This window comes from Psammomys obesus, unplaced genomic scaffold (assembly GCF_907164565.1).
Source record: "Psammomys obesus unplaced genomic scaffold, mPsaObe1.curated_primary_1811, whole genome shotgun sequence".
In the NCBI taxonomy this organism is placed as follows: Eukaryota; Metazoa; Chordata; class Mammalia; order Rodentia; family Muridae; genus Psammomys; species Psammomys obesus.
Genome location: NW_026585644.1, coordinates 33,365,142 through 33,388,946, shown reverse-complemented (window position 1 = coordinate 33,388,946; position 23,805 = coordinate 33,365,142). Strand labels below are relative to the sequence as shown.

Here is a 23,805-nt window from a genome sequence, read left to right as displayed (position 1 = left end):
TTAGAGATCCTCCTGCCTCTGCCTCCCAAGTGCTGGGATTAAAGACATGCACCACCACTGACCAGCAAAGAATGACATTTTCTAAGAGCTAATACTAAATCATTTTCACAGTGGCATGCATATGAGCGCAGACATGCACACACACAAACACACATGAATACACATAAAATGTAAAAGATGACAAAAAAGTTTGTACATCCAACTTTAAGGTAGTTTTTTTAAAAAGATACTTTTGTAATTATCCAGTTTTAATAAAAAGTTGAGTTTTAACAAATACACATAGTTATATAAATACTACCATAGTTAAGACCTTTCTAATATGTAACTTTCTGTTCTTTATTTAGCTTGCTTTTGAAATGCATCATTGTTATTATGTGTATATGTAATATGCTCCTTCCTTCTAAAAATTATCTTTACCTGTTGCATGTGTTACGTGTGTATGAGTGTGCACATACCACAGCATGCATGTCAGAGGACAGCATGTAGGAGTCAGTTCTCTTCCTCCACTCTGTGGCTTCTGGCGGTTAAACTCAAGTCATCGGGCTTGGTGACAGTGTGCCTCTATCTGCTGGGCCGTCTCCCTGCCCCGGGTTCACCCTTCCTATTGAGTGCTATTTTACTGTACATATGCCCTAGTTTGCGTATCCATTCACCAAGGGGGGAATGTTTGAGTTGTTTCTGGTTTGAGACCCTTGCGAATGAAGCTGCTGTGAACACAGGCGCACAAGCTTCTCTGCGGACGTGGCTTCCCTTTCTGTTGGGTAAACGCTGGGGAGTGGAGTGACAGCCGGTGTGCCATGTATGTGGTCATCTCCTAAGGGGCCAGCCACCTGTACTTACCGTTTCCATTCTGCCAGCAGCGCAAGACTTCCGCCCTGGCTTTAGTCTGAAATGTGGGTGTCTTTCATGTTAATTTGTTTCCTGTATATTTTCTGGGATAAATGTCTGTTCAAATCATTTTGTGTGAGTTTTAGAGTTCTCCCTCTTTTGGGATACAAGTCTTCTGTCAAGTATGTGACTTGGGGGTATTTTCTCCCATTCAGTGCTTCTCTTTTCACTCTCTAAGGTTAAACATTTTTAATTTAAGGAAGTCCAGTGTATCAAGTTGCTCATTATTATTGTTAATATCATCATTAGTTTATATGTGTGCACATGTACACGTGTGCAGCATGCTGTGGCACATATGTGGAGGTCAGGTGATAATTTTATGGAAGTCATTCTCTCCTTCAATCTTTAAATGGTTTCTGGGGGTCAAATTCAGGTTACCAGGCTTCTGTAGCAAATGTCCCACCAGCTGGGCCATCTCTCTCTCTCTGCACCTTGAGGGTTATTTTTGTTTTGGTATTTTGGGGATTTTTGTGGATCATGCTATTGACTTGGGATCTGAAAATTCCTTTCTGATTTAAAACATACAAAGGTTTTTTCCCCTGTGCTGCCTTCAGAAAGTGTTCTGGTTTTATCTCTTGAACATCAGTCTGTGGCCCATTTTAAGTTAACATTTACAGGTAGTATGTCATACATGCTAACCATACGCTTCACTGAGCTAATTCCTAATTCCTGCCTCAACAGGATCGCAAGCTGGTAGATGCCATAAACAGGAAGTTAGTTGTTGTCTTAGTTAGGGTGACTATTGCTGGATGAAACCCTATGACCAAAAGCAACTTGGGGAGGAAGGAGTTTATTTGACTCACAGTTCATTCTCAGAAGTAGTGAGCAAGGGCAGGAATTTGGAGGCAGGAGCTGATGCAGAGGCCGCGGAGGAGTGCTGCTCACTAGCTTGCTCCCCATAGCTTCCTCAGCACGCTTTCTTATGGAACCAGGACCACCAGCCCAGAGACAGCCCCATGCACAGTAGACTGGGCCTTCTCCCATCAATCACTAATTAAGAAAATGCCCTACAGGCCTGCCTACGCCCCATCTTATGGAGGCATTTTCTTAACTGACTTTAGCTTGTTTCAGGTTGACGGGATTGTACAGCACAATTGCATATTGTTGCAGGCCCCTTGTGTGTACGGTACTTTGTGGACTAAATATTAGGTCACAGGGATTCTACCCCTTTCTGAACTAGCCCTTGAGCCACTGGACCTTACTGGGGACTCTTAACAGTGTTCCATCAGGAAACTGGCTTTGTGTTCTTCCTTCTAATCTGTTATATGTGACCCCAAAAGTCTGATGGCTTTACTTTTCTCGTGGTAGCCTCCTTTGGCCTGAGCCAAGTCTAGGAGGCAGTCCATGCCCCAAAGCTTATGACATGCCAAAGAACAAAGAGAACAACTTTCGCCTAAGATAGGCTCTCTCTAGAACCCTAGTCCTCAGTTTCTGCAGCACCTTTACAAATAAGTGTACAGCTGACCCAGTTGTTTGTTTGTTTTTCTTCTGCCTTTGCCCTAGGAACACAGGCCACACCAGACCTACTACATCCTCCAGAAGTAGAAGGCAGTCTGACAGTGTTTGGAGACCTTCGTCCCCTTAGAGCCCACTGCTGCACCTTTGTTCACAACTGTCTAGAATTTACCACTCTAGTGTGAGAGGGGGCTGTGAGGAAGCCTCCCTGCCAGGGTTTTGTCTGCCTAGGGCTGGTCCAAGCTTGGTTTACGTTCCAGTTCTTGCAGTCATGTTGTTGTTGTTGTTGTTTTTCAGGACCAGGAGTAAAATCTCCAGAGGAAAGGACAATTGAATACCTGGAAGAAGTTGCGGTCACTTTTGCCAAAGGCCTGGCTGACCGGAAGGTCTCCACAAAGCACAGCAAAGGCCTGATAGACAGTGAGTGTTCTATCGCACACACAGCGGAGCTTCTCCTGCCCCAGAGCTTACCTACAATTCAGAATGAGCCTGACCAGGGCTCTGTGAGACCCTGCCTCAGAAAGAAAGAGAGATGCTGCGCAATGGCGCACGCCTTTGATCCCAGCACTTAGGAGGCAGAGGCAGGCGGATCTCTGTGAGTTCCAGGACAGCCAGGGCTACACAGAGAAACCCTGTCTCAGAAAGCAGAGAGGGAGAAAATGTACTATGTGTGCTTTATGAAGGCATTCTTAAAGTCCACAACTGTGCCCCATGGTCAAATCCTTAACCTTTACTAACAACTAACGCCATTGTTTAAAGGCTTTTTATTTGGAAAAATTTAAACATTAATAGAAGAGTAGATTATAATAGTGTAATAAAGCTGCAAGTCCCCAGACCAGACCTTAACATGTACCAAGTAATTAGAGCATGTTAAGGCAGCTCTGTGCAGAAGTTGATCTTTAGCTGGTGTTCCTTCAGATGGCTAGAATTACTGCATTGCTGTAGACTCTGTAGAACAAATGGACAAGGGAGCCCAGGTTCATTTCAGTAAATATCTGTCCATATTTTTTCTTACAGAGCTGACGTCATACGCCATGACTATTCCATTTGTCAGACAACAGGTTTACAAAACAGTGGAAGAAAAAGTGAAAAAGCAGACCAAAGGCCTTTATCCTGCACCTTTGAAAATAATCGATGTGAGTCTTGCCCTGTACACCCGCCTTTTTCATATTTCTTCCTTTGGAGCAAGACTCTAATTTGTGATTCTGACCAATGTATATCAGTACTTTTTGTTTGCTTGCTTGCTTGCTTGCTTGCTTGCTTGCTTTTTGAGAAAGAGCCTCACTGTGTAAGTCTGGTCTTCAACTTGCTCCAAAGATAAGGCTGGCCTGAAACTCAAAAGATTTGCCTGTCTCCTAAGTGTTAGGATATAAAGACATGCACCACTATGCCCAGCCACTACTAAATTCTTTTTGTTTCGGAGGAAGGGGGTGTTCTCTGTGTAACCCTGCTGTTCTGGAACTTGCTCTGTAAACCAGGCTGGTCTCGAACTCATAGAGATCCACCTGTCTTTGCCTCCCAAGTGCTGGGATTAAAGGCCTCCACCACTGTGCCCAGCTAATAATACTTTTTTAAAAAGACATTTCCATTGCTATAATTATTATGAAGACCTAATGATACAGGGAGAGCATGAAAAGATGAAGGGAGATAATTAAAAGGTTTTTAATTAAAATTTAAAACACTTTAAAGACTTTGAAACTTAGAACTTTTCAGACTGGGAAATTCAAGAACAACATATAAGCAAAACTGGAAAAGGCAAGGCTACATAGAGACCTGGTCTTTGTTTGTCTGTTTGTTTCCTGAGACAGAGTTTTTCTGTATAGCCTTGGCTGGCCTGGAACTCTCTTTGTAGACCAGGCTGGCGTTAAACTTAGAGAAATCTGCCTGCATCTCTCTCCTGAGTGCTGGGATTAAAGGCGTACACCACCACACTTGGCTTGAGACCCTGTCTTAAAAAAAATAAAATTAAATTAAAAATAAATTTTAAAAGCCAGGTGTGGTAGTACACAGAATCCTCAAACTCTGGGAGGCAGAGGCAGGCAGATCTCTGAGTTGAAGGCAAGCCTGATATAATAGCGAATTGTAGGACAGCCAGGGCTACATAGAGAACCTGTGTCTCAAACAAACAAAAAAACCAAAAAAACTGGAGAATGGATCCATTACAAAGTATATTTTGAGTAGAAGAATGAGACTAAAATATGAAACATGGGCGAGGGATGTAGCCCAGGTAGAACCTTCGTCTGGCTTGTGTAAGCCTCTAGATTCAGTCCCCAGCATTGTTTAAAAAAAAAGAAATTAATTGAAACATGACACAGACATCTGCACTCATCTTAACAGTCTGGGCTGGAAAAATTAAATTTTTACGATGAGGCAGATAGCCGTAAAAGATTTAAAGCAGCAAAAAGTTAATGTCAGGTAATCAATGCACAGAGGAAGGAGCGACCATCGAGTTGAGGTAGAGGCTTGTGGGATGTGACCTGAAAGGGGAGCACAGAGTGGGTGAAGGGAGAGTCAGGCCAGGCAGGATGGGCAAAGCTATGGAAACTGGAGAGGGTGAGGCTGTTTAACAGTGAGACTCACTGTTAAAGGTAACAGTCTGTGGCAAAGCAAGCTAAAGTTAGATTTTAGAAGCTTATCCATAATAAACTAACCAATTTTACTTTACTGTGCTTTTAGTCATTTTCATGGTAGTGGGTCAGAGAGAATGAGGAGAGACAAAATAGAGCTATCAGCAAGCTGTCTTGATAATGGAGGTTTAAAGTCTGAATAAGACTCTGAGCCGGGCAGTGGTGGCACAGGCCTTTAATCTCAGCACTCAGGAGGCAGAGGCAAGTGGATCTCTGTAAATTCGAGGCCAGTGTGGTCTACAAAAGTGAGTCCAGGACAGACAAGGCTACACAGAGAAACCCTGTCTTGAAGAAGAAAAAAAGAAGCTTGCCAAGGAGAAAGATGATGAGTTTAGTTATTACAGGAAGTTGGGGTTAGGAATGCAGATAATTTATTTTCTAATTGACTTGCGGTTTGTTTTGTTTCCTGTCATACGTATGGATTATGGTAGTTGGGTTTGGGGTCCTTTCTTTGTCTTTTCTATTTACCGCTATACGTGGGATAGTGCCCACCCCAGATGTGAAGTTGAGCTGCATATAGTTCCTCATTAATGTGACTAATAAGATCACACACATCAGAGAAGCAAGCCGAGAGCACTGTCCTCAGAAAGCAGCTGGAAGAATAGCTTAAGTTTCCTTTCCTCCTAGGTTCAGCAGCAGCCAGAGTGGACAATTGATTCAGTCTAGAGCAGCCAGGCTTTAGTTTCTGCCCTCAGAAAGCTGCATGTGTGACCTAGTGTTTGAAGCCTCATAAGACTGACTGTTTCATTCAGCATTGCTTTACATTTAGCCATTATGTCCCAACACTGAACAAGTGCATTTGTGGTTTTCAGGTTGTGAAGGCTGGACTTGAGCAAGGAAGTGATGCTGGGTATCTTGCTGAATCACAGGTAAAATGATTTTTCTCCAATTTGATTGTAGAAAACTAAAGACCCAAAGCTCTGTTTAAAGCTGAGAATGGCTATACATGAAACATACTCTATGTGAAGCACACTGTATGTAAAACCCAGTACATTTTCTTCTTCCAGTCATTCTTCTTAGTGTTCTCAGTGATTGAGTGGCTTGAGAATGGGGTGGTGTCCGCAGGGCTTGAAGGCGCTCGGTAATGAGCTGTAATGAGAACACGAGCAGCCAGCCAGTCCTTCTAGAAACAGTCACTGCCTTTAGTCTGCATTTGGGCTGACTCTGTTGTGACAAAATACATACCTTGAGGGCTGGAGGTGGAGGTCCGTGTAGAGTGGTTGCCCATAGCACGTACATGTCCCTTGGGCCAACCCCACTACCTACCGGAGAGAAAAAGGGAAATGCAAACACTAATTTACATGTCTGTATTGCTTACCAAGGCTTGGCAATGCAGCATCTCCCATGAATTAGAAAATAAAGAAAGAGTGTCTTGCACCCAGAACAGACAAGGAAGCACATGCTGCCCCGTCTTACCCCTTTCCCTCTTCTCAAAAGTTAATGGTATGCCAAATGCAAGGGAGTGGAATAGGTAGCTTAAGTTTCATGCAGTCGCTGAAGAACTTGCTAGTATGACAAAAGGTAATCTGAAGAGCTCAGGGAAAGCTCTAGAAAACCATTTTTCACGGTTTGCTCATGTGGTCCTCATAGTTTAGACATCATAATCAGGTATACACAAACACACAAACGTCTGTACAGAAAAATAGAAGTGTATGTCTCACAAACTAGTAATTATCCTCACTGTGTGCAGTTGGCCCTCCCACGACTACTGAACAGAAATATTAAGGAAGGAGGATGTTTTGGGATAAAGAGGGGACAAGAGAGAGTGGAAGGTAGTGGGGTGGATATGATCAATGTATTATATACATATAAAAAATTTTAAATTGCATTTGTACTGAATATATAGAGACTTGTTAGCAACTAAGTATATATAATATTTGCCTTGTATTAGGTATTATAGTTAATCCAGAGTCAATTTGAAGTACAGAATATATATATACATACTGTATCATTTTATGTGAAGAACTTGAGAATGTGTGGCTCTCCTAAGGTCCTAAGACCAGTGTTTGTGTGGATTCCAAGGAGTGGAATACTTAACATTTGATGTAATACATATAAACACTTTTTATGTAAAACCACTTATCACAGCTCATTGAATTCATGAGCTGATGGGTCTTTACCCATAATTTGAAATCCAAATATTTTGATAGCCAAATAGAGCATGCTGTATCCAGAATAAGTGTACATTAATTCTGTGGACCATTATTTCACATTGTTAGGGTGTATAAACAATGTTATTAGAGAGACTCTTTCTTTGCAATGCTGTTTGTAACCCTATAATTTTACCAGTGTGTGCTAGCAGTGTTGATAATAGCCAGCATGGAGAGTCTAGTCCTTTTTCTAGTGTTCTCATTAATCCCCATAACAGTACTGTGAACTAGGCATCTACTTTCCCATTTGAAGAGTGAAGAAAGCTTAACAGTAGGGAAAAGGCAAGACCAGGGTGCAAACCCAGCCAATCAAACCGAGATTCCAACTTCTATGCTGGGAACCACTAAACTGGGACTCATCCTTCATGCCGGGCTACTTTTAAAGTAGCAGCAGGAATGCTCCTGGACCTCCAGCTGCAGTGGAGAGAGCTGGAATCGCTGGAACTCTCTGCTCAAGTTCTGCTGTAGGCAGTGCGGCCCCGACATCTGGAGCTCTTCTCAGTCTGCCGCTGTAGCTGGTTACTGGAAGCAATGGAGAAAAGTCCATCTGGGCCTGCGACTCTAGACCACCGGCAAAGGCTACCACTCCTGCTGTAAGAGTCAGGAAGCTCAACCACATCAAAACCTCCTTCAGAGCCAGTTGTGGTGTGGAGGCAGGCAGATCTCTAAGTTTGAAGGCAGCCTGGTCTACAGAGAGAGTTCCAGGATAGCCAGAGCTACACAGAGAAACCCTGTCTCAAAAATTAGATTTAAAAAACAAAACAAACCCAAACCTCCTTCAAAGCAATGGCGAGGCTCCAGAGGGGCAGTAGTGAAGGAGACACCACAGCAGGTGGAGCCTCTGTGGAACCCAAGCTTTGGGTGTTTCTTTTGCTCTGCAGATCAAATGAACTGAAGTAGTGCCATCACCAGGACCCTGAAATTCCACCTTTCCTTGTTTCCTTTTACCTTTCAGAAATTTGGAGAGCTTGCAATGACCAAAGAATCAAAGGCCCTGATGGGACTTTATAACGGCCAGGTCCTCTGCAAGAAAAATAAATTTGGAACACCACAGAAGAACGTTCAGTAAGCTGCCCTGCCTAGAAAGTCTGAGAATTTGCTTTGCAGCAAGTGTGTAGGTGTTGAGGATCCACAGAACTAGTTACCCTCTCCTGCCACAGCACGGCCTTCATTCCAAGTACATTCTTGTCTTCAGATCCTGAGTTTTCTCTAGGCCCTTTAAGTGAAGCTTCCTCATCTCATACTGGTGCCCTAGCGATCTGGTTTAGGTCTCCCTTCGCAGACCCAAGGCACACTCTGCTACACCTGTGACTCAGCTCAGGTGTAAATGCTTGTCTGGCAAACAGGAGCTCTGAGTTCAGTTGCCAGCACCACGTAAATCAGGTATGGTGATTCGAGGCTGTTAGCTCCACACTCATGAGGATGAAAAGTTCAAGGTCATCCTCTGCATGGTGAGTTCAAGGCCAGCTTCAGCTACATAAGACCTGTCACAAAAGAAGAAAGCCCAGAAGTAAGGAGACTGAAGTACTATGGCTAGGGCAGTAGATTTGGGGAGAAAGAATGACAGAAAGATGTAGAAGTTATCAAACCGTCTAGTTTTTGGACATAATTCTGCAAGATTATACTTGGCTTTCCATGCTTCAGGCACAGCTGAAAGTTGAGTTAGTTTTGCCTTCACGGAAAGACGATTCCTTGCACCCAGTGAGTTTTACATTAATCTTTAAAAATAAAAAACGTAGTATGAGCTGGAGAGATGGCTCAGCGGTTAAGAGCCCTGTCTGCTCCTCCAGAGGTCCTGAGTTCAATTTCCAGCAGCCACATGGTGGCTCACTGCCCTGTGGGTGTGTGTACATGCAGCCAGAGTGCTCATACATAAAATAAATGAACTTTAAAAACTGTATTGTAGATAGGAATCATCAAAAGCTTTTACACTTGTGCTTGGTGTATGCGGTTTATCGGCTGATGGCTGGGCCAGTGTTCCCAGCCAATAACCGCCTGAGGTGGTCACCACAACTGTTTGATCCTGTCCCTCCAGGCACCTAGCCATCCTTGGTGCAGGGCTGATGGGGGCCGGCATTGCCCAGGTATCTGTGGATAAGGGAATGAAAACTCTACTTAAAGACACCACAGTGACTGGGCTAGGACGAGGACAGCAGCAAGTGTTCAAAGGGTAAGCTTGCTCCGTTTCTGCCAGGAGGTAAACGGTTTCTGGGCAGGGGGGCTGGGTTTTTGTTTTGGTTTGGTTTGGTTCATCTTTCAACTCTTTTTCTTGTAATATCATAGGCCATTGGTCTTTGAGCATTTCCCTATTAGTAGATATTTTAAATGTCATTTATTTTATCCTTTGGTATAAAACTAGTAATTCCCGGGTGTGTGACTTGGCGAAGGTTTACCTGTTGCTGCTCTAGTGGACCAGATTACAGAACCTGCACGGCTCTTCTGAGGGCTGAGGGCAGGTGTGAGTGAGCATATGATGACAACAGCCGGTGAAGGCAGGGCTGGCACGAGAGCTCTTCAGCCCTCTTTCTTGACGGGAGTGACACAGTAGAGCCCTCGCCTGGTGAGCCTGTAATGCCTGCCGCCTGCAGACTCTACACATCTGCAGGCAAAACACCCATATACAAAAAGTATACATAAAGGTTAAACAAGTGTTTTAGAATAAAAACAAAGGATGGCTGTTCTTCTGCCCCACCCAGTCCCTTCTCAATATATACCACCAGTTTTGCTGAGACAAAATGGTGTTTTCAGCCCGGGGTAATGCACAAACATGGATGAGCTGGCTGCAACAGACCATCCTGCTTGGGACTTTCTGCTGAGTGAGGGCGTTGTGTTTCCTAAGTGGATTGTGTGGCTTGAGCACGCTGTCCCCCTCCTCTGTAGAGGAGCGTATGCACGGCTACCGCAGCTCTGGCCAGGACCCGGCAGTCTGACTCTGTTGCCAGATTACAAAATAAAAAAGGAGACGAAGTAAAAGTTGGGGGCGGGGGGACACAGCAGGTATATATAACAGCACTGACCCACCACAACACCCAGGCTCCCCTCCCAGCATCTCACGCAGTCAGCAGAATGAAGAGCTGCTCCCATAGGATGGCCTCATCCCTGACCTCTGCTCACTTCATCTAGATACTTCCTTTTCCATCTGAGGCCTGGTGAGCACCACTCACCGGAGCGCTGACTTGGGATGTGTTTCCCTTCCCTTCCCAGAAATAGTCTCACTAGGCATCAGAACCAGCCGCTGGTGTGGGCACGTGGACAGTTGCTGTGGCTGACTGCTGCCCAGCTGTTGGAAGGAGGCGCGTGCTTTTAAGGCTTTTATTGGATATCTTCTTTTTAATGTTTTTATTTTTTATTTTATGTGCATTGGTGTCTTTCCTGCATGTATATCTGTTGGATCCTCTGGAACTGGAGCTACAGACAGTTGTGAGCTGACATGTGGGTGCTGGGAATTGAACCCAGGTCTTTTAGAAGAGTAGCCAGTGCTCTTACCTGCTCAGCCATTTCTCTAGCCCCTGTTGGATACTGCTCGAGATTAGTTTTTCTTTTACTTAAGGGAGTTAGTAAATGGGTTTGCAGTTTATTCAGAGGAAATTTTTTGTTGTTTATTCTGAAAAATATTTTTTCAAAATATTTCAAAATGAACCTCAAGCAGTCTTTTACTCCTTGGCAATAAAAAAGATTCAGTTGACCGAGTGTCAAGAATCCTTTGTAGTTCTCTCTGGGAAAAGAAAAAGTTCAATGTGCTGCTTGTATGCTGAGGAATGTGGATTGACAATATGAAAAGTAATCCTGGGCTGGAGATGTAGCTCAGTGTAAGAGTGCATGCAAGGCCCTCAGTTCCAGCCACTGCACCCATGGGAAGAGAGGGGCAGTGTCAGCCTCTGTCCCCTAGATTGTGATTGGAGGACAACCTAAAAGGTACGTAGGTAAGTGGCCACACCTGCTGCCTGGGCATAGTGACATGTCTTTGCCATTCTCATCCTTGAGTTGGTTATTGGCTCTACTCTTGCTGGCAGTTTGAACTGTTTCATGAGGAATATAGTTTTTGCTCATCAGTGTAGAGGCATCTTGTGGTAGAAAGCGTATGTCCAGCTTGTCTTCAGATGCGAAGAACCTCCCTCACTAGCCATGTAACCCCAAGTGCCTCTGAACTCAGCCCCCTCAAAATGGGGGTTGATGACATAACCTCATGAAGTGGCTGAAGCCACACGGCAATTGTCTGGTCTCTCGTCCCCTGCTCTTCCTCTAAGTTTGTCTTCTTTCTAGACTGAATGACAAAGTGAAGAAGAAAGCTCTGACGTCATTCGAGAGGGATTTCATCTTCAGCAACTTGATTGGGCAGCTTGATTACAATGGTTTCGAGAAGGCTGACATGGTGATTGAGGCTGTTTTTGAGGACCTTAATGTTAAGCACAAAGTGTTAAAGGAAGTGGAAGGCGTAAGTAAGGGCTTGTACTATGATCCTGGAGGACACTGACAGGGGGTTCTTACTGGGAGGGGAGACACATGCCAGGGAGCACGTGTGGAGGGCAGAGGATAACCTGCAGGGATCGTTTCTCTCCTTCCACCGTATGGTCCCAGGGATCAAATTCAGGCTGCCAGGCTTGGCAGCCAGTGCCTTCACCCACTGAGCAATTGTCCTGGCCTCAAATGTGAGTTTTTATGTGAGTCCATAAATGCTATATATGTATATCAGAAAGCTCAAGTCTAAGTCCTAAGGTAAGAAATTAAGTACCGTATGCTACTAAGCACAGGGATCTATAGCTCTCTTCAAGTGGAAGTGGAGAGGTTACCAGAAATCAAATAGAGTCATGGAGTACAGTCAGGTGTCTTGGGATTTTGTTGTTGTTGTCTGTGAGCCATAACTGGGTATCTTCAGGTCTAGGTAGCGAAGGGAACTAAGGAAGCTTTTTCCAGGCTGCTTATCTGTGGTTGCGCTCCCTTGGTCCTGCCCTTGAGTGCCCTAAAAGCACATTCTTTTTTCTAGGTTTTTTGAGACAGGGTTTCTCTGTGTAGCCATGGCTGTCCTGGATTTGCTCTGTAGACCAGGCTGGCCTCAAACTCACACAAAGGTCCACCCGCCTCTGCCTCCCTGAGTTCTGGGGTTAAAGGAGTGTGCCACCACACCCGTAAAAGCCTATTCTTAACATAGGATGACATGCACAAAACGTGTCCTTCATGTGGGCGGTGGAAAGAAAAGTCTACAAAAGCATTATGGCTGTCATCCAAGTATGAGAAAGACCACAGCTAACCTAGAGTGGGAAGGAAATGTACTGAGTTGGCAACACTGGTGGCTGTGGCTGTGAGCTGTGGTGAAGCAGGCAGGATTACCAAAGTGAACCTCATGGTGTCTCACAGTATCCATCATGGGATCCGGTGCCCTCTTCTGGCATGCAGGTGTACATGCAGACAGGTCACTAGTCCATAAATAAATCTTTAAAAAAGAAGAAAGTCCAAAGCTTGAGGCGGAGAGCCTTCAGCACAACATCATGCCTGTCCTCTCATCTGCCTTTTGCTGGTTTTTAAGAAAATTCCAAGCTGAGTCTACTGATGGTTCAGTTTAAAGTAGTTGTCTCTTACCCGCTACGGGACTAAACCCGTTACTGACATTCTTCCCGAGACAGTTTGTGGATGTTTCCCTGTCCCCTGTCTCTGTCACTCTTCCATCTTAATGTGCATTGTCGAGAAACAGCTCTTTCTGCACAACGCCACTTTTCACAGTTCTGCAGTGTGGCAGAGCGCTGAGACAGTGCCCTAAGCACCATTGGCCTCAGAGCCTCCCTCCTCCCGGGGCTGCAACTTCTCCACAGCAACGTCCTCCAGGAGCAAGGTGCAGCAAGGCCCAAGACCAGCAGCCGCATTTCTGTTGCTAAAAACCAAGTCACGGCCAGCCCTGATTTAGAGCATGGGGAATTGACTCCCTCTGCATGGGAAGAAAGGCACGCATAGCCAAGGAGCAGGTAGAGTGCTGGAAATGAGGATTTGCTCTTCCGAGAGTGAATATGTTCCCTATTCCAGGCTGACCATGTAGTCGAGGATGACCTTGAACTTCAGGCCCTGCTGCCTCCACTTCCCAAGTGCTAGGTTACAGAGAGCAGCACTGTGCCCAGTTCATGTGGCGCTGGGGACCCCGCCCAGGGCTTTGCACAAGCACTCTACCCACATCCATAGCCCCACGAGGACTTTCCTCCCAGCCTTGATACCATGCTAATGGCTGAGGCAGTGTTCACTCTCAGTCACACCACGCTGTCAGCTCACATCCACTGTAGTTGCTTAAAATCATAGGATTTTTACCACAAGCTAGGTTTTGTCCATCAAATGCCTGTACAGGTCTTTGCTTTTTCTTTTTAATTTAATCTTAATGATTCACCATTATCTCTGTCATATTTAACATTTTCTACTCAACTTTTCAGTGTGTTAAATGTATCTTCAACCGTAATTCTTACCTAGTATTTGCATTCTGCTGTGCCAGATTTGTACAAATTTAACAGAGACATCTTCTGTACTTTTTGTTTGGTTGTTTGGTTGGATGGTTTTTCTAGACAGGGTTTCTCTGTGTAGCCGACTATCCTGGAACTTGCTCTAGACCTGGCTGGCCTCGAACTCACAGAGGTCTCCCTGCCTCTGCCTCCCTGAGTGCTGGGATTACAGTCATTCACCACTGCACCCAGCTACCTTCTGTATTTTTCACCCAAGTGTCAGAAAACTTGAATAAGTTGAGAGCATAGACAGAATGCTGAGCATTCTGTGTTAGGGACAGTGCAGAGACAGCTGAAAAAGCCAACAATCAATAGTATTTGTGTGTCGCAGGCATGATTACAGTGGATGCTGCTCCTTGGTGACACTATTAGAATGAAGAAAGTTTACATTTTCTGGCTCATTAAAGGTGACTGGGGCTAGGGATGTTGTCATCTTCCAGACTTGTGAGCACACCCAGATAACAAGAGGAGTCAACACCCGTGCCGCACCCTGAGTGATGCTTAGTTCAAGTCAGCCCTCTGACATTTATCTAAGGTGCCTGTTTACTCAAGTGCCTTTAGGGCAAATGTAGCCTTTAGGGCAGACCAGGCCATCACTAGAGGACAGCTCAGTTACAAAGAAAACAAGGACAACACAAAAGCTTTTAGGTGGCTCATAGTGTCTGTGAGATATCTGTGGTATGACAGTCAGCTGGGCCTGGTATCACTCGGCTGTGCTGTGAACTGGCATCTCTAGGCCTACCTAACAGATTTGTCAGTGCCTTTTTCCCCTTGCAGGTAACTCCAGAACACTGCATCTTTGCCAGCAACACGTCTGCTCTCCCAATCAATCGAATCGCTTCTGTCAGCAAAAGACCCGAAAAGGTAAACTGCACAGACTGCTTCAGACTCATTCGCTGAGAAGAGCAGTATAGATTCTGAAATGGATGGGGTGGTTCCCCAGAAATGGGCACAGACACTGAATGCCATGCTCTACAGGTGTAGGAATAGGTGGGTAATGGCTAGGAACACTTTGGTAGCTGGTGTGCATCCCTCACACGGCTACTTTTCAAGTTTAGACTACTAAACTTTCTTAACTTAGAATCAGGTATTACAGGATAGGCCCTGAACCGAGAAACAGTGTGCAGTTCAGCTGTAGTGCAGCGTGCTAACTGCCGAGGCGGGTTAGTCTCCAGCTGCAGACCTAGGTACAGGGGATCTGACCTATAGCGTCTCCCTGGACCTTCTACCCAGCACATGAAAGGACTAGGTTTAGAAGTGCTGTCACTGAATTTGGAATGCTGCCTGGAAAGTTCCCTTTGCTTAAGCAGATTAAAGCAGAATGCAGTCATACAAAGAGAAATAAAATGCCTCACTTCTCCGGAGGATACTGAGCAGCCGGAGAGAAACTGGAAATTAAAAAAAAAATTTAAAAATCTCTAAACAGCTAAAGTTGCTAATACTAAGTCTGTGAGTCCACATGATACACACAGGTTTCTTCCTCCTCAGTGTGTGGCTGCAGAATAGCCTACTTTCCTAGTAGCACACAGCAGGGCCAAGTTGATGTGTTGTGGGCCCCCAGGGATAGAGGAGAAGGATATGGGAAAGGTGGCAGCTGGTGATGAGACCACGGACCCAAACCTCCGCCTACATCAGCAGTGCCCCTGGCCACAGACCTTTCTCTCCACTGTTTCCCTAGTGAACAAGGGAGGGGCGGGGCTCTCCCCTCAGCATGGCTCTCCCCTCAGCACGGGTAATCTGTGGGTCATGGCTCTCACCAGGTGATCGGCATGCACTACTTCTCTCCCGTGGACAAGATGCAGCTTCTCGAAATCATCACGACCGACAAAACCTCCATGGACACCACAGCCTCTGCTGTAGCTGTGGGTCTCAGGCAGGGCAAAGTCATCATTGTGGTTAAGGTGAGGCACTGAAGCAGTGGCCGATTGGGGAAAGTTCTAAAAAGCTGTCTGTAACTACTCTCAGAGAAATACCAGCTTCAAGAACGCTGTCCACTAGGTTGTCTCCAAAATGGACAGTAGTATTGGCTGTCTTGCTAAGGTAGGGTAGGTAGAGGGCTCTGTCAGGTCGTCACATGTGGTTCCAGCGTGACATTGAGCATTCTGCTGAGAGTGTAATCAACTGAAATTGAGAAATGATGTCTGGGAAAGGGAGACTGGTGTGGACGTGGGCTGTTCAAGCAAAGCAAGGCCTTGAGCTCCCTTCCTCTCCCTTGGCAGGATGGACCTGGCTTCTACACCACCCGGTGTCTTGCTCCCATGATGTCCGAAGTCATTCGAATCCTCCAGGTGGGTATTGTTTCATGGAATGACTGAGGCCTTGTCAGATCTTTCTCTCTGTTCTCCAAGCTAAATATGTCCAGACAAGGAGAGATGGCTCAAAGGTTAAGAACACTGACTGCTCTTCCAAAGGTCCAAAGTTCAATTCCCTGCAACCACATGGTGGCTCACAACCATCTGTAACAAGATGTGTTACCCTCTTCTGGTGTGCAGGCAGAACACTGTATAATAATAAATAAATCTTTAAAAAACAAAATTGATGTCTAGACAAGGGACAGGCTTCCCCAGAATATACTACTGCTTTTCCCTAGAAGGGCCTTTTCTTGCCTCCCTCCCACACTGAAACAGGAAGTCCTGGCCTGAGACTGCCCAGTCGGCAGAGTGTTACCTCGGCTCTGTTAGCGCCCCTACATTGCAGAAGCCAAAGCCTCCCAGAAATCTCAGGTGCACTGCTTCTGCGTCCCTGGCTGAGGACCTCCCAGACCAGAGCCTGCATGGCCTGACTGCCACTGTATCTGCTTCTGCCACACACCCCTCCATGGCTAGAGGATCCTCTTCACTGGGGACTCGCCTCCACTCAGGATGCTGGGCTGAACTCAGTCCTGGTGGCCATGACATCTGCTTAATCCTGAGATTCAGGATCACAAGCAGGAAGGACTGAGTGACCTATGGTCACTAAGCTTTCTTAGAGTCCTGTGGGACAGCTTCTTGGCTTCTGCTTGTGCTCCGCTGGGTGAAGTACTGGTTCCAGACCTGTCCAGGGATGCACAGGAAAAGAAGTGGGGTTTGCACAAGGCTGTGTCTGGGTTATTACAGGCGGCCCTTCTGTTGGGGGACTCTGAGATGGTTGTGCTCTGAGGCGCTTGTTTTACTTCCTGTTCAGGAAGGGGTGGACCCTAAGAAACTGGATGCCTTGACCACAGGCTTCGGCTTTCCTGTGGGTGCTGCCACCCTGGCAGATGAAGTAGGTGTGGATGTAGCACAGCACGTATCAGAAGATCTAGGCAAAGCCTTCGGGGAGCGGTTTGGAGGTGGCAGCGTAGAGCTGCTGAATCAGATGGTCTCCAAGGGCTTCTTGGGTGAGTACCCACAGGACACGTGAGTTGAGTGCTAGGTACAGAGCTCTGAGCAGGTGCCTGAGAGCAGACAGAGTAGAGGAGAATGTTTCCTAACCACAGACCCCTGGACATAGGGAATCTCTTAGGCTGGTGTGTGGATTAGGGGAAAGGCAGAATGAAGGCTTCTGGGACTTTGGCAGATACCAGATAGATCCACATATTCCTTCAGCCAAAGTCTGACACTTCAGGAACAAGTGCTGTTTCCAGGCTTGGTCCTGTGGGCTGGCCACCTGTGGGCAGAAGCTCAGCCCTTCCACTTAATCCATACGATCAAGGCTGCAGTAAAATCACATTTAGGGTCTGGACCTTCTGTTTATACATTAAAGTTCAGGGATGGGGTGGAGTGGCCATCTTATTCAGCTTCAGATTTCCACACACTAGAGCTTTCTCCTCTGCCAGTCATCTGACAAGCATTAAATGGTTCATTGGCTGGATGCAGGCGCTTAGTGCAGCAGAGTGCTCGAAGTTCACAGCATCCAGCAGAAGCAGACAGTCTGCAGCTAGGGTGAAGGGCAACCACTAATGCAGTCTCTTTCTTCTCAGGTCGCAAGTCTGGGAAGGGCTTTTACATCTATCAGGAGGGGTCAAAGAATAAGAACTTGAACTCCGAAATGGACAGTATCCTGGCAAGCCTGAAGCTGCCTGCCAACCCCGAGGTGTAAGTTGATTTGAGTGACTATTTGCACGAAAATGATGTTTCTCTCGTAGCTCAAAGTTCCTTGGCCCCTTTTCTAGTCTCCTTATGACCCAAAGCTGGAAAAACACTGTGCAAGTCAAATCCCTGCACATAACCCCAGTTGGAGGTACTTAGGGGAGAGTGGGCCAAGCCTGGGGAAAGCCTGGCCTGCTCCAGCCTTGCCTGTGAAGGCGGGAGTTGGAGAGTGGTGAAGGCCCCTGCACCCTCCCTGCTCCTTGTGACTCTTGGGAAAATGGCGCTGTTGCTGATCTTTAAGGCAGTGGTGCTCATCTCTCCTGTGCCAGGCCCTGTATTGCGGGCCGGGTCTCACATCAGTTGAAGCACCACCCCTTTATCAAGAGAAAGGCTGCGTCATCTCCCTGGCCTCCCTAGGATTCACCCACTTCCCACGCGCTGCACTCCAGCTCCTCCCATTCTCTCTCCAGCTACATTTTCCTTCCCGCCCTCCTCTCTTCCTCAGCTCCTCTGATGAAGACATCCAGTACCGTGTGATAACAAGGTTCGTGAACGAGGCAGTCCTGTGCCTACAGGAAGGGATCCTGGCCACACCTGCAGAGGGAGACATCGGAGCAGTCTTTGGGCTTGGCTTTCCCCCTTGTCTCGGAGGTTGGTGTGCAGGCTGGGAAGTTGCCTCCCTTCATCCTTGTGCATGTCACCGTCTCTGTCACTAAAGTGCTGTCTCTTCTGCTCAGGGCCCTTCCGCTTTGTGGATCTCTACGGTGCTCAGAAGGTTGTGGACCGGCTCCGGAAGTATGAGTCTGCCTATGGAATACAGTTTACCCCGTGCCAGCTGCTCCTTGACCATGCTAACAGCCCCAGCAAGAAGTTCTACCAGTGACAGGCCCTCCCATCCGCTCCATCCATGCACTAACCCAGACCCGGCAGAGCTTCTCAGCCGTGCTGTCTAGATTATCAGGAAACAGGAGAAAGACCAGTGTAGCCTTGGGTTTGCTCCTCCATCACAGTGCCTTCAGCCCTGACCAGCTCTTCCTCCTGTGACATCTGACTGTGAATTAAGTGTTTGTCCTTAGTGCTGGAGGGTGGCCCCCTGAGCTCCTTTTGCAAGCCCTGCAGCTAAGAACAAACCAGAGCATCTGCTGCCTGTGCCTCCCAGGAGGCTGGGGGTCCCTGGCAGTGGTGAGGGCATTTTTGCACCCAGCCAAACACAGGATAACAATAAAATCCAGACTGTCGGCCTCTGTCTGCTTGGTCTGTTTTCTTCTGTCTGCCCTGCTGTGTAAGCACCCGCCTTAGCAATAAAGCCGTGCTGTGGAACATAACTGTGTTAGGAGATGTCGAGGCAGCTGCTTAAGAGGGTGATTGTACTGCCAGAAAACAGACTTTCTGTGCCCGTGCCCTTAAGCTTGACTGCCTAAGTGCCTTGGCTGAGCTGCCAATGGCACAGCCCTGGTCAGCAAGAGCAGTGGAACAGAAGGGGCATGGTGTACCAGGATGCAAAAGACACTTCTTTCCCCAAACTCAGTTCCTCACTGTGCCATTGTATGCATTTTTTTCCTTGGCATGCCTCATCCCTGGCATCTCAAGATGTTTGTGGGAGTTATACAAAGGATGTAACACTTGCCTGGTGCTTTGGAATCCTGGAAAACTGAGGAAGATGGATGCCTGCAGATCAGCCCCACCTCACTTCTATGGCTTCACTTTGTACTATCCCTTCCCCTTGGTGGCGAAATTCTCACACTGATTGTGGGACAAACAGGCCCTAGTTGTATAGACAGTGCTGGACTCCTATCTGAGTCCCACTGAGTCACTGAGTGGGCATGGAATCCTAGTTTAGGTCCCATCGCTTTGTCTCCTAACCCCACAAGCTGCTGACTCCTGCCTCTGTCCCGCTTGTAAGTGTTCCCATTGGGGCTGGCAGACTGGAAGCTTACCTCTGGTTCCACTGAACAGTTGCAGATCATTGCTAGGAAGACCAACCCTAAAGTTGGTCATCTCAGCTGCATTGTCAGGCCTCGCCCAGGCCTCTACTGTTGCAGTGGAGGGTGTCTCTCGGGAGCTGGCCGAGCTTCGGTTGTACCCAGCCCTAGATGGCATTGAGCTTTGCCCTCTGGGTCTTTCCTCCAAGCAGGAGAGTGGGTTCTGATAAATTACTTGAGCAGCCCAGTGGTGGCACAACCCTTCTGCACAATCCCAGAGCAGAAGCAGGGGGATCTCTCTGAGGTTAAGAAACCCTCCCTTAGAAAAAAAAGATTCCTGTAGGAGGGTAGGTTTTACAGACCACAGTGAGGACGACTGCCATGTGTATGCCGGGGTGTAAGAGTAGCCTACACATACCATCCCCAAGGTCTCCCCTGCCCAGAGGCATGCCCTTGGTCATCAAGGCCCTCCACCAGAAAGAATAGGCCAACACCCAGGTCCTACACTTCCACTACTGTGGTCTAGCCTTTATTCCCCTTGTCCTTGAGGACTCATTAAACAACCGAGAAGAAAGCAGCACGGCATCAGTTTCCATGTTCCCGTCTGACCGGCACAGGTCTGTGCAGGGCTTAACTATTCATAAGGGAAACATGAAAAATAAATATCTAGGGAGGCCAGGGAAGGCAGACAGGAAAACTGCTACCTCTGGGACCCCGATACCAGAAGACACAAGGAGTGTGGTTCCTGTTAGCTGTGCTGGGGAAGATTGGGGTGGGGCTTTACATTAGCCAGGCTGTCCAACAGATCATACTTGAGGCTGAAGGCCACAAAGATCTGCTCCGAACCACGTTTATAAGCACAGGGCTGAGCTCAGGAGCAAGGAGCCTTCCTGAGCCACCTGCCTCCCTTTACCAACTACACTGTCCTGTACCTGTGTCGCACACAACAAAGACACCAAGGGTCCGCAGAGCCAAGGCTGACAGCAGGAGACTGGTAGGTGGGGGCAGCTGACCACTACTTGTTTTAAAAACCAGCTGACTTACAGCTAGCTACTATCCCCCAGGGACCAGGTCCTCAGGCTGCCCCATGGATAAAAAAACGGCAGGATGGCTGTTTGTGATGTCACAACAGGGACTCGGTGCTGGACATTGCTCACCGGGGCAAGGGGTATCTCACAGATGTCAGACTCACTTCTGCTCCCTCACTCTGGAGCAGCTGCAGCCCAAAGCCCACAGAGTGTGAATGAAGAGGCCACTTTGGGGAAACTGTGCTTAAATTATGAGCTATCCTCCCTTGCGTCTAACCTGAACATACAGGGCTGAGAAGTGTACAGTGTCTATGAAAGGCTGCAGTGGGCTAGAGAAAGGCACCCAATCAGCACAAAGCCACACACACACAAACACACACACACACACACACGCACGCACGCACACGCACGCACGCACGCACCACCTTTACCCTGCTGTGGGAATGGGAACAAAAGCCTCACCAGGGCAAGTATTCTTCACAAGGGCAAAGACAGGGCAGGGCAGGCCCCAAGGGGCCACAGTTCCCAGTGTCTCCCGGAACACTCAGTGCGACAGAGCAGCCTCTATCTTGGCCCAGATTTTCCCTGCAGGAAGGACCCGCATCTGGGAGTGCTGTGTTTCTGGCAGACCCACGTTAACCCCAAGGGCCTCCACTCCCAAGTTCAGGCTGGGGAGCAGCTGGCGGGACAGTTCAGATCTTGGGTCTCCAGCCTTTGATGAACTGCATGATCTTCTTGACCTGAAGCTTGGTGAGACGGAAGTCATCGGCCAAGATGTCTTCACTGAGCTGCACGAAGATGCTTCCGTCAATGCGTTCTCGGGCAAAGAAGCTCACCACGTCCTCCGAGAGCCCAATGAAGCGCAGACTACGAGACACCTCTTCCAGGGAGAGTGCAGACAAGTCTGCTGGTGGCTGCCAGGAGGCGGCATCCCGGACACCAGCACCTGTGGCTCCCTCCCGGGGACTGCCAGGAGGCCCTTCCAGGCACCCTTGGGTGAGAAAGAGCAGGGTTCCTCCTGCCTCAGGCCCCTGCAAGGCAGCTGGTGACAATGAGGCAGGGACCTGCCTCAGCACCAAACCTTCCGGCTCAAAAGGAGGACCAAACGGTGAAAGGCAGGGTCCAGACCCAGGTGCCCCGACAGCTCTGGGCTCCTGACAGCGCAGCAGCTCTGGCTCAGGAGGACTGGCCTGCCCCAGCTCAAATGGGTCCAGGGGCTCCAGCGCTGGCTCCTGCCACTCAGAGGATGACAAGGAAGTGGACAGAGCAGCTGAGTAACCCTGGCCCTGCGGGCCTGAGCTTGGGGAGCGAGTAGGGCTGGAGGTAGCCAGGGCACCCGAGGTGGACGTGGACCCAGAGGACAAGGTCGCTGGAGCACCTGAAGGGTGGGCAGGCCCAGAGAAGGGGTTAAGGGCACCAAAGGGAGCAAAGCGTTTCTGGGGCTGGGGGGGCTTGAACAGAGGCGGGCAGCTATGGTAGTTCTTAACCACTGGGGTGTCGGTCCCCAGGAGGGAGGTGGTTCGACCGCTCAGGGGCTCTCCTAGGGCTCTGGAGGCCTGGCTGGGCTGAGTGGTGGTAGAAGGCAAGGGTCCGGGGGGTGGGCAGGGAGAGGATTCCACGGCTTTGCAGTCTCCCCAGGTGCACGGGTAGCAATAGAGGGAGTAAGCATCCGGTGACGGGGAGCCGCTGCCACTTCGGGATCCTGCCCTGTAAACAGAGACAGACACTCAGGATGTACGCAAAAAGCAGGGAGTGAGGAAAGTGAGTCACAGGACCCCACAGCCCTCAGCAGGAAACCATCCCTAAGTCCCCAAGTCATGCCAGAACACGCAGGAAAAATTAAACTGAGAAAGCACAATTGGAAAAGAGAGATCTCGCGGCTAAAGACAGGGCTCAGTGGTTAAGAGCACTTAATTGCTTTTGTTGAGGCCCTAGGTTCAGTTCTCAACATCCACTTGGTGACTCACAAACATCCGTAACTCCAGGTCCAGGGGCTCTGGTGCCCTCTTCTGACCTTTATGGAAACATGCAGGCAAAACACCCATACAATAAAATCAGTACATCCGAAGAGAGGGGGGAGGAGGAGGAAGATGAGGAGGAGGAAAAGGAAGGAAGGGGGTGACCACCCGCTCTCTAACCCCACACATCTGAGCAAAGCCAGGGGCCGAAGTAGCGACTCACCCATCCTGCAGGCCAGAGGAATAGTAGGAGAGACTGGAGCTGGGCGAGGGGACAGGCTGCAGCTTGGGGAAGCGGGGCGGCACTGGGGGGCTGCCTGCGAGCCTGCTGCAGCTGCCACCACCCCGCGGAGGCACAGGAGGGGCGTGAAGCAGGCGGCACTCTTCCTTCACCTGCGGACGGGAGGCCGTGACTGCCTCACCAGGCAACTGGGCCTCCCCACCTCACTCCCCGTGCGGGTGGGCCTGGGCCTGACACCTTGCCCCACCCAGAATGAAGGCTGCCCTGTCTAGATACCCCTAGTCCGTTCCCGACCGACCTTGCCCCCACCACCCCGTATTCCGTCTTAAATTCACTGCGAGTGAATGTGCTGCTAACCGGGATCCCTTCCTTACAAATTCCCCGAAGAGTGTGTTAGGAATGAGGGCGATTAATAGGGAAAAGTCCTGTGGACAAACCCGCGGGGAACTGGTCCCAGTGCAGCCCATCTCAGAGCCTCTAATGTGGTCCTAACTCGCAAGGAGTCCAGGGGTTGCTGGAAATCGCTCGCCATTTCCTACATTTACCGCACTTTCCCCGTCATGGAGGGCTCTGTGGAGCTGGTGGGTTACCCTGTTTGCGGTTCACCCTCAACTCTCTAGGGCCTGTGTGTGTTCTGGGCTTTTCCCGTCTCTCCTTCCCCCTCGGCTCTGGCCATCCTGCCACACCCCCGGGGCACGAGGCCTTTGCGGCCCTCTAAAAGCCGTCCACAGTTCTCGCAAGGACCGAGCAGAGTCCACTCACCGCCTCGGACTTGGGGGGCACAGGAGGCGGCGGCGCCTCCGGCTCATGACGTGGGGGCCCCACGGTCCCGAAGGAGATGAGGTCCGGCCCCGGGAGCGGCCGCGCGCGGGCGTCGGGGAGGCCGTCGGGGGCCTGGTGCAGCCACAGCTCCTCGTAGGGGATCTCGGCGCACGGGGCCGCAGGCTCGGACGCGCCCGCCCAGTCCGGGCTCACGTACTCCTGGTCGCCGTCGCCCGGCGCGGGCAGGGC

At 48.7% G+C, this 23,805-nt stretch overlaps 2 protein-coding genes across 2 annotated transcripts in view; one reads left to right on the top strand and one right to left on the bottom strand.

The window, feature by feature from the left end:
- Positions 1-18,891, top strand: part of Hadha (hydroxyacyl-CoA dehydrogenase trifunctional multienzyme complex subunit alpha) — a 31,730-nt gene extending 12,839 nt beyond the window's left edge. The window contains exons 8-20 of the mRNA XM_055626366.1: positions 2,641-2,763; positions 3,361-3,479; positions 5,783-5,839; positions 8,076-8,185; positions 9,156-9,290; positions 11,384-11,555; positions 14,374-14,460; positions 15,357-15,497; positions 15,816-15,884; positions 16,759-16,954; positions 17,537-17,651; positions 18,151-18,296; positions 18,383-18,891. Of these exons, the coding sequence (XP_055482341.1) occupies positions 2,641-2,763; positions 3,361-3,479; positions 5,783-5,839; positions 8,076-8,185; positions 9,156-9,290; positions 11,384-11,555; positions 14,374-14,460; positions 15,357-15,497; positions 15,816-15,884; positions 16,759-16,954; positions 17,537-17,651; positions 18,151-18,296; positions 18,383-18,528 (1,616 nt within the window). The 3' untranslated portion in view covers positions 18,529-18,891. The remainder of the gene's footprint in view (positions 1-2,640; positions 2,764-3,360; positions 3,480-5,782; positions 5,840-8,075; positions 8,186-9,155; positions 9,291-11,383; positions 11,556-14,373; positions 14,461-15,356; positions 15,498-15,815; positions 15,885-16,758; positions 16,955-17,536; positions 17,652-18,150; positions 18,297-18,382) is intronic.
- A 1,178-nt stretch (positions 18,892-20,069) lies between these two features.
- The window catches only part of Garem2 (GRB2 associated regulator of MAPK1 subtype 2), a 13,775-nt gene continuing 10,039 nt past the window's right edge, over positions 20,070-23,805 (bottom strand). Inside the window, exons 5-7 of the mRNA XM_055622009.1 lie at positions 23,557-23,775; positions 22,777-22,946; positions 20,070-22,302 (exon numbers count right to left, since the gene is read on the bottom strand). Coding sequence (XP_055477984.1) covers positions 21,288-22,302; positions 22,777-22,946; positions 23,557-23,775 — 1,404 coding nt within the window. The 3' untranslated portion in view covers positions 20,070-21,287. The remainder of the gene's footprint in view (positions 22,303-22,776; positions 22,947-23,556; positions 23,776-23,805) is intronic.